Source organism: Camelina sativa, chromosome 8, assembly GCF_000633955.1.
Source record: "Camelina sativa cultivar DH55 chromosome 8, Cs, whole genome shotgun sequence".
In the NCBI taxonomy this organism is placed as follows: Eukaryota; Viridiplantae; Streptophyta; class Magnoliopsida; order Brassicales; family Brassicaceae; genus Camelina; species Camelina sativa.
This window is the reverse complement of record NC_025692.1, coordinates 14863008-14874055: the sequence shown is the minus strand read 5'-3', so window position 1 is coordinate 14874055 and position 11048 is coordinate 14863008. Positions and strand designations below refer to the sequence as shown.

At 30.3% G+C, this 11048-nt stretch overlaps 1 protein-coding gene across 1 annotated transcript; it reads left to right on the top strand.

Moving 5' to 3' along the window:
* LOC104707198 (putative high mobility group B protein 11) lies at nt 594–2810 on the top strand. The gene is made up of 5 exons (XM_010423496.2): nt 594–795; nt 1545–1623; nt 1733–1895; nt 1985–2032; nt 2181–2810. Exons 1-5 carry the CDS (start codon nt 629–631, stop codon nt 2582–2584), a joined length of 861 nt encoding a protein of 286 aa, XP_010421798.1. The 5' UTR covers nt 594–628; the 3' UTR covers nt 2585–2810.

The window sequence follows — 11048 nt, the reverse complement described above, 5'->3', positions numbered from 1 at the left end:
TCTTTAGGGTATAGTTTTTAGGAGGTAGGGTTTAGTATTTAGGGTTTAGAGTTTAGAATTTAATCATTTTATATATTAAAAAGAGGTATTTTTGAAAATAGACACCATGAAAAGGTAGTTTTGAAAAGTGACATAGAAAAATTGTATTTTTGAAAATCCTCCAAAAAAGTTTGACCAAAAAGTATTTTACAATTTTAAATAATAATTGACTTATTTTAATTATAAAATAATATCAGTTACAAACATTTTTATTGCTATTGCTTTTCCACAAATCAGATACGATATAACCAAAGATTATGATGGCCAATTTATAGTATTTAAATACAAAAGCAAAAAATATTCACTTTACTTAAAAGTTTAATACTCTTAAATCTTATTCTCTTATTACATTTAAAACATTTACCAAAAACAATACAACTAATTCAATATTATGCTACAAGTTGTTAATTGAAATTAATTAAGGTGTGGACTATGTAAAAAAGGAAAGAAAAATGTAATATATTTTTATGCGGTGGAGAGAGAAAGAAAAATGTATTTTTCCTACTTTCAGATAAGAAGAATCATGCTTTAAAGTTTATTTTATCTCTAAAGGTTGAACACCTGTTTACCTCTCGACCGAAAAGAACTGATGTCGATAGGTAAATCACAAATTGAAGTGGTTCCCGCTAATGGCTTTTCTGCTTTAGAAAAAGGTGATTCCTCTCGTACATCTATGTATGAAGATCTTGTCCAAAATCCTAAACTTTTTTGGGATACGCTTCGAGATTTTCTCGAATCTTCTGGGCAACATTTTAAGTGAGTTTTATTTTTCTTATATGACTTTTTTGTTTTCATTATGCATTTTCTTGATGAAACAATTGGTTTACACATTATTATTGTGGATGTAAAAGCCTAGTCTACATTCCTTGATGAGTTTATTAGAGATTCAAGCAATTTTTTTTGCAATCCCTTGTGTGGTCGAGTTGCGAAGGCATGATCTTTCAAAAAGAATAGGAAGACCTGATTTCCTATGTTCAAGAAACGCTTGTAGAATGATGATTTTTTCTATAGGAAAATCTGGAAAGTGATAGTCCTGTCAAGATAAATTATATACGGGCTTTGGCCCAAAACTTATTTCTCAAAAAAAAAAGTCTTATTACTTTTTTTTCTTGGTCAATTACTCGTGTTGTACGAAATTTATGGTTATGAAATTTATTTGGAGAGGAATCCAAATATCATTAGGTTTGAGAATCGTTAAGGCACGAAAGTGTGTGTGGCTTATTGAATTGGATCTATTTTGTTCTTAAAGTTGTTAGTCCAAAATCATTTTTTATTTGCTTTTAACAAAATTTGAAATGCTAAACCATGAATAGGTCAAGGATATATATTTTGTTTTTTTGGGTTACCCGTTAGTGCCAAAATGTTTTAAAAGTAAAGTGTTTGGAAATGGAAATTGCTTTTATCCTCTTTTAATATGTTCATTGTTTGTGCTTCAATTAATTTATTATCTTAAATAATATTTCATTTCATGGAATATTTATGATTTTTTTTTGCCTTTTGTAAAGGATCCCTCTTATGGATGGAACCAGTCTCGATCTGCATCGGCTGTTCATCGAGGTCACATTGCGTGGTGGTCTTCAAGAGGTAACTAGTAATTCGTGGATGCCATTGAACATGAAGTTTGGAAGCTATCATTGTTTCTTGCATTAAATATATATATATATATATATAATTATATCATATTTGATTCTAGGTGATCAAGAATCGCCGATGCACAGAAGTGATTGGCTTATTCAACTTTAAGACAGTTGTAACAAATGCAGCATCTGTTTTAAGGGCTAATTATGAAAGAACGCTCCTTGAGTTTGAGCATGTGTATTTCTTCCGAGCTCCGCGTGCTACATTTAAGGGGATTGGTCTGAAAAAAATACCAATCATATATATGTTTTCTTATATCTAATTGATCTCCAAGATTAATATACACATATTCGTCCTTTTATCGCAGAGAAAGCACCGAAACGCCCTGTCCGAAGATCTACAAAGCGTGGCATGGGTAATTAAATTATTCAATGTTTTTGGATATGTTTGCATCATTGCATGTTGAATTTGTATCTATATACTTTATAGTTTAATATGTTCTTTAGGTTCTCTTACTTTATCTTATTTTGGAGTGTTGAGATTTGCGTTATGATTTCATTCAGAACCTCAAGAACTTAAACCTGGCGCTAAGGTTACTGGGATCATCGATGGGAAGTTTGAAAGCGGTTACCTGGTAACCGTGAAGAAGGGCTCAGTCGTGTTCAAAGGAGTGCTTTCCCCCATTCCTCAAGCTGCTCCTAGAACTCGAAGACGCATGAATAAGAGAGCCAAGTTACACCCCAAAGCTTCAATGAATTCTTGTGCAGCGGAAACTGTAGCTGAGACCCATGCAGCGCAAACTGTAGCTAAGACCAATGCAGAGAAAACTGTAGCTGAGACCCATTCAGCGGAATCTGTAGCTGAGACCAATGCAGAGGAAGGTGTACCTGAGATAGATGCAGCGGAAACTGTAGCTGCGGTCGATGCAGCGGAAACTGTAGCTGCGGTCGATGCAGCGGAACTGTAGCTGCGACTGATGCAGATGCAAGTGTAAATGCATCGTAGACAACTGTGGATGAGGCAAGTGAGTTGTGTTTCTCTATCGTTGTCTTATTTATTTGTTTGGAACTTTTATATTTATGTTATGAGAACTTTCGTTTAGTAATAAGTTGTAGAACTTTCCTTCAACTATTTCTGTTAGGAGAACTTTCGTTTCATAATAAGTTGTAAAACTTTCCTTCAACTATTTCTGTTATGAGAACTTTTGTTTTATTTTTTTCTGTTTTACTTTATTATTATGATTCTGCAATCTAAAATGTCAACTTTATGCTTTAAGAGGTTAGTTAGTTAGCTTGTCCGAACATTGTTGTTCCTCTATAAGTCTAGACTCTAAATTTGAACTCACCAACTAGCTTGAGACATGCTGTTTCTGAAAGTAGCATTGCATGACTGTATTGTGTATAAACAAACCCTCTTGACTCTTGTGGGTTACGTAGGCTTCTATCCATTTTTTTTGTTTTAACATTAGAAAAGGCCTTCTAATCATAACCTCTTACTTGGGTTATAGCAGTGTTAAAGGGAGAAAAGTCCTGATATCTCGGTGGACTAAGAAACATTTAAGATCACTCCTGAGTTATCAGAATATATTCATACTTTTCAAAAAATACCAAAGTCACATAAGAGTTTCCAAAGATTTTAGGCGAAAAAAAAAACTATAGAGAGATCCCAGATTTAAAAGGAAAAGAAAAAAAAATGCCAGATTTAAATGTGGGATTAGTGTAATCCTATTATATTAATTGAGAAATACAAATATAAAACTAACCTTAAAATGTATAAAAAATTACATTTAATTGTCATTTGAAAAACTTAATTAAGATTAAATAATAAATTAAATAAATATTTTTAATTAAAAAACGAAAATAGGGGAAACATCAAATAAAATAAATTGTAGAAAAATAAAAAAAAATCTGTTAGAATCAAAACTAATTTGTACTTCAAAAAAACTAACAGATAATTTTTTTTTACATGTTATTTATATTTTTTTACTTACTTCACAACTATAGCAAAGATTTCACAAATGTCTAAATTATTTTATTCATTACATGCAAATGTTTTATTGACAGGTTTTCAATAAACATTTTTAAAATTCAAAAATACAAATTTTTAATCACAAACCATTATAAATAACATAATAACAAAATAAATTATTACAAATTTTCATAAAAAAAAGTTCAGCCCGCGGTTTTTCGCGGGATAGTACCTAGTAAACAGGTAATTCATATCCACAAAAGGGTTCCTGTTTTTTTTTTTTTTTTTTTTTTTTTGTCGATAAAGGATTTCTGTTATGGAAAGCTTTTGTATACATGATATGTCTTTGATTCAATGTACACAAATTCTCTAATTATTTTGATTTTTTTTCCACAAACTCACAAATAAATTACAAATTCTAATTTTTGATCATATCTACAAGTAGTTAGGTATCTTTGAATATAATTATATCAACTATGTCTAATGATGATATAATCGATGATTAAAAGAAAATGCATACATTTAGGGAGATGTATTCAACTTGACATTTTAAATAATTTGTGTAAAATTTACAAATTTTATGTTATTCAATCATGGATTTTAAAAAGTCTCACGAAATTCATTGTTATTAAACTAATAATTTTAAAATCCACCTTAACATCCACTGTTATTCAAAACAGTTTGTAGATTTGAATTTTAATAATTTTCTTAGATTGTAGAGGATTTGAGAGGATTTATTTAGTTATAAATATAAAAATCTAAATTTCATGGTTTTAGATGGAACTTGAAAGAATTTTACAATAAATCATCTCAAGTTCCCTAAAATCATCAAAATCATTTAAAATCTTGTGAAAGCTAAAATCGCTTGGAATATTGTTAGATTGAATACAATCCACTTACTGTATCTTTGTGAATCAAATAATTAGGACATCTCCAATGGTAAATATGTTACCAAGTTATTTAACATTATTTTAACTACAAAAAATACAAATTCTTAAGCTAAGAATTTTGTTAAAACTTTTTAATAATATATACCTCCAATGGTAAAGTTTTAAACAAAGTTCTTATTAGCATTATTTAAAAAAAAAAAACTTGCTTTAAGTTGAGGCTTGAAGTACAAGCATAAACCATGAAGTTGGTGTTGTTGGTGCTCTTGGCTTGTTGGTGCTGAAGAAAGTTGATCTCGGCTTGTTGGTGCTGAGTACAAGCCATGACACAAAGTTGAAGGTTGAACAAAGTTAACCTCATTCAAGATCAGAAATTTAAACACATAATGAGTCATGTCTTGGCTTCATCAGAGAATCAACGCAAACTCAAAATACATAAATTGATCCCTCAGAATGTATCTGAGAGAATAGAGATGAAGGAATACTCACCTTCTTCTCAGTCGGAGATTAAATGATAATAGCTAAGCCAAGATAATATGAAACAAGTATAATGTTGCAGCTGCAGACTATCTCAGGTTTCTGCTATGATTTTGGGTTGATTTTACCTGCATAAACAGTCTTTCATCTTCCTCCAGCATCACTGTTTTCTGTAAATAGTTAAAAACAAAGGGTTAAACAAACGGTATGTTAATGTTGTATTATATATCACAACTAATGGGTGTGTCATGCAGCGGAAGAACATGATTTGAAGAGATAATATATACAACGTGTGTGTTTTTTCTTATAAAAAAAACTCACAAATTGTCATACAATGCTTATCATGATTCCATGTTATATGTTATATATAAGAAAGAGACAACGTCTTCTACGTTTTAAATTTCTTTAATCCTTAAATCGATGTTGGAGAAAATTAAATCTTCCCTCGAGTTAGAAAAAAATAGATAAAGAGAGAAAGATGATAATGTTAATAGACAGAACAGAGTACGTTGTGTTTCTAAAAATTTGACAAAATTAGGAGGGAAGCGAGATTCAAATCCGATCCCACTTAGGTATTGATTGGTTCTCCCGCTACCTCCTGCAAACGCTGCGTTTGCGGCTGGTAGCGGTTGCTAGCTATTGGTACCAATCACACTAACCGCTCCCAATCGTTCCAAATCACTTCCAATCGCTTTAAACCATTAAATTCCAAAAGCTGCTTCCCGCAAGATGTGGCGATTGCGTTTGGATTTTTTTTTTTTACTTGATACAAATTAATGTTAATGAAATATTTATTATATATATCTTTTACCTAACTATTTTATTCATTAAGGATGGGAGAAAATAAAGTACGAATACAATTGAGAATATTAAAAAATAAACAATTGGAAGAAAATAAGATTTTAATTAACAATAACCCGGAAAACTTGATTAAACTTAATGGCACATCGCATTTAAGTTCAAAACAATCTAAATAAAAATAAAACATTTCATCAGAAATTAAAGAAAATAAGAATATTTGGGGAAAATATAAAAATAAATCACGAGTGACTCTTCTCAACTCTCGTTTAATCATTACTACCGATGCAAATACTGCCCCACGGAACTTACTGAGTGTGTGAGATTTAAGAAAGAAGATCTATCATCTAAAACATATGTTTTGTCATTTATCAAATTACTTGATTAAAATTTTGGTAAAAAGCCAAATGCATAAAGTAATAAGTATTTCAATATGAAATTTATTTGTTTTTTAAATAATTATTTTAGTATTATTTTAATGAATTTTAATTATAAATCAAGTTTAATAAAAATTTTGGTATTTTAAAAAATTTATATAATTATATATTATATCTTTTATGTTTTAACCGCTATTGCATCCGCTGGTCAACCAGTCATAAACTCCCGCAAACTCACCCATTTTAAAACGCTAAACTAGTCATTCAAAACGCTTAATAACGCTTGAAACCGCAACCATCCGCTTCCGCAATCTCCCGCAACCGCAACCGCAAACGCTGCGGTTGAACCAGTCAGGCCCTTATACTTTTTGGTGGGAAATTGAGGTGAGTTAATGTAAATATGATTGTTATAAAATTGTATTCCCAATGTTTCAAAATATAATATGTTTTAACTAAAAGTACATAGATTAAAAAAATATTTACTTTTAACAATTTTAACCAATCAGAAATAATAGAATTAATCTAAAAGTTACTCGTGATTTATTTTTATATTTTTTCACGTGAAAACATTGAATTAATCTAAAAGTTACATAAAAACTTGAAAACATCATATATTATGAAACAAATGGAGTATATGTTTTCTTTTTATCAACAACATTTCATATATCCCCTATATAATAAAACGGAAGTACACAACATTGTTTTGTAGACTATATAATTTTAATAAATTGGTTACAAATAGGTTATATATTAAGTTTTATATTATTTGTATAGTCTCGATTTACACTTTCCAAAAATCTTAAAAAATATATTCTAAAGAATCATTTGATATCATCTAACTTACCATATTAATTTCTTTTATTAAATTATTCATCAAATAAAATTGTTTGTATATCTAACTTAACATATTAATTTGTTAATTATTACTTCACCTCACATTTTTATATATGAGTCTATTTTGTGAAACAAATAAATTATCATATTGTTTATTATAATTAAAAAATTAGTTTTATTTCCGGATATACCATAAGTTGAATTTTTCAAAAACAAATATAAATGATTCACTCTATAAAATATTCAAGTTTTATTAATATTTGTCTTTAAAAATAATATCTATTGAATTAAATTTTACTGAGTAACGGGTCAAAATTTAAATATTTAAATTCAATTTCATATTTTTTGTTGAATTTTATAATTTTATATAATATAATAAATTTTAAATAATTTATTTTGAAGTATTTTTAAAATATTGAAACTTGATATTAAAGTTAGAAACTATAAACACTCTAAATTGGTTTGTTATAGTAATGTCAATAATATGCCACTATAATATGAAAAAAATTCAAAAAACCAAGTATATTAAAACAAAAAAGTATAACAATATATTAAATTACTCATAATATAATAACTCGCTTTTTAAAAATCAAATTCACAAAATTATGTCTTATAATAACATTCAAGTCATGAGGTAGAATATACATTGTTGAAATAACTTCACGTACATAAGCTAATACAACATATTAAAATTTTATTTTAAAATAGAAAATATACAAAATTTTGTATACAATATAATTTAACCAGTGTTATAGCAAGAGTACTTATCTAGAATCATTAACAATATAAAACTTACAAAATAAGTATCTTTTTTAAATCTCATATTTAGCATATGATTTTATTGCATAATATTTAATCCAAAAAAACTTTTAAAAACAATCATATAAATTATATTTTATATAAAAATTATAATATATAAATAAAATAAATTTCAACTCGTGCTAGCACGGATCTTAATCTAATTAAGTAATAAGTTGGGAACCTGTTTGCCTATATATGTAGAGAAAGCTAATCGGACATAGAAATGTTTTCAAAAAATATAATTAGCTCGTGTTCGAAGTCTTTGACATGAAAAAATTTAGCTATTTCAAGTAGGCCTTATCGGTAATATATGTATGTTTAGGGGAAATTGTCTAATTGGACCTTTGTCCCACAAAAAGTTTGAAATTGAGCATTTTTGTCCATGCTTCTAGATTTAGGCTTTTTTTGACAAAAAATGACTGTTGTATACTTGGTGTAGATGCACGGGATTTTGACCTTGAAAGTCGTTCATTGTGCCGACCACTTTGGTTGGTCACTGTTTTTATTTTATGCAAATTGAAAATGTGGCTTATGGTTCAAATTTGGAATTTTTTCAAATCGGACACGTTCTAGTGAGTTGTAATTAGATGGCTGCCATGTTATGCAAAGAGCAATATGTGTGTTTGCATTGATAAGACAATAAAACAAGTGTTTACAACAACGGCAATTCTCGACAATCAATCACAAATATCAATGACAGACCCAACAAAATAAAACACACATAGCTCTACTTCATTCCCGAAACCAAAACTTTCTCTCAACCTTTTCCATTCCCAACATCAGCCAGAACTCCGATAATATCAAAAGCTTCTTGCAGATCATTTGCAGAGTTTATTTCATCGAGCAACGATATCAATTCCTTAGAGAAACCTTACCATTTCTTTCATATTCAACAACTTCTCTTTCATTTCAAACACACAGGAATTAATAAAATAATTATACCCTAAGGATTGTAACTAAGGGAACCAAAGGACCAAATGAAAGACACACGTATTAAGGAAAAAATTATACCCTAAGGATTGTGACTAGGGAGCCCAATGACCAAATGAAACACATGTATTGAGGAAAAAACTTTACCATAAGGATTGTAACTAGGGAACCCAAGGACCAAGTGAAACACACATGTATTAAGAAAGAAACTATATCCTAAGGACAATTACCAGAGTAACCCAAGAAATAAATGAAACTCACTCTAAATAGAACACTAAACCCTAGGGTTATACAACTGAAGGAATCCAAACACCAAATGAGACAATAAAGTAGACTTAAAGGACTACATGAATATGTGAGCCTAAACACAAATTACACAATCGATCGAACAAGATGTGCAGCGTATAGACGACAAAAATCTTCCAGAACAAGCAAATAAGTCAACCCCATGGTCAAGAAGCATATGAAACCATAACGTATCCCATAGGGCAGGTGAAGCAATAGTAAACGGTAATAACAAGATAAGAGATAAAGCCAAGTAAAGTTAACAAAAGCTTAAGCAGGAACAACAAATGGAACCCAATCAGAACTGAGATGGCAAAATAAATCACATATCCAATGACAACATAAGAGGGGAATCCATGGACAATAAGCATAAATTAGAGTTGGCTACTTAACAAACAGATGACAACTAGTAAGAGAGACATATCAAAATCAAAAGGGCAAATAATACGCATCTGGCTATATAGCCCACACAGAAGAGAGAGTAAATTAGAAGAATTAGAGATCTAGTTGAAGGCTTATACCTGATGACAGTGAAGTACTACGTTGGTTCTAAGATCCCTGCCAACGACACCATGAGCCAACCCTACCAGTTCGATTCTGTCATAACCATGCTCAACCACGGTCGTGACGAGCTGAAGTCATGGCGTGTCTTCGTCAAATTTGTACACCAAGAGATCCTCGTGTCTGCATCGAACGATCTACGCTCTGAAAATGGCACCGTGTTCGCTGGTTATCCTTCGTCGGATCTGAAATCGGCTATTCAGACTGAGGGTGATGCCACTCAGATGCAAGCTCGTGTTGAGTCGTTGGGACTCAGTTTGGAGTTGCGCCAACTACTGAAGTCCAACCTACCTACGCCAGAAACTGCTCGGAAATCCTTGAGTTGCAAGTGCAATTTGCTATTTGAAGACTTGGAATAGCAGATCCGATTGAAGTTCTGGTAAGATGATATTGGTAGATTCTAGAGATTGTGGACTTCATATCTACCGATTTAGACAACCAAGCAGATGAGATATATCACTGAATCAGAAAGCGGATCTGAGGATGTTACAAAGAGGTCACAAATTTATTTTCTTTTAATTTCATATAAGCATTGATGTCGAAAGGAGGAAGCAAACAGCAAAAAAAAAAACTAAAACAATTATAATTGCCCTGCAAGCTGCAATTTTTGAGGGTTAATTATGTAATTTAACAATAGAAAAAATGCTAAATCCAGAAGCATGGACAAAAGTGCTGAAACAGACAATACTCTTGTGATTAAATGCTATCTCGTAAATAACTCGTATGTTTATTCATGATTTACATATATTGGACCGTACCCATTTATCATGTACAATAAAAGTTTTACTGAGCATCCCATGCCATTTTTGGAATACGTGTTGATTGCACATTCATAAAAAAAAAATCTTCCATTTATAAGGTAGAGAACAAACCTTTTCGTTTGCCCTAGACAAGACAATAATGTCAATAAATATTGTAGATCTTTTGAAACTGGTCCTAGAGAAGCAAACTCGTTCTTTTCTACATGCTTAATAAGCGTACTTGTACATTTGAAGATCGATTTCTTCTGTTACATTGTGTTGGTGCGGGGTTTTACATCCATGTCATACCGACTTAAACCAAAGGTAAACTAAATAATTTTGAAGATCAACTAAATTGGAGAATCTCTTTTGGGCCATCTAAATAGATTTATAAGCGGAAGTCCGACGAAGTCAACCGACCAACCTCCAAAACCGCCTCTAAATCTGATTTGATCATCAAAAAAGAAAATTTAACTTATATTCGATCCGAAATTTAAGGAAAATAGACTTTTTCTATAATTTAGAGAATCCTATAATAAGGGAATTCCCACTCCATGTATAACATCCAACTAATAATAAAAAAAAAACCCTAGTTTTACATTGTTTTTGAGGAAACCTTATCTTTTTCTTCAAAAATTTTCAATTCTTCTTTAATTCCATCCTTCTAACTTGTTTAATTAAGCTTTCTTAATTAAATTTTTAACCCATATAAGAACATGAAAAAGAATATATATATATATATCTATATATATATATATATATATATATATATT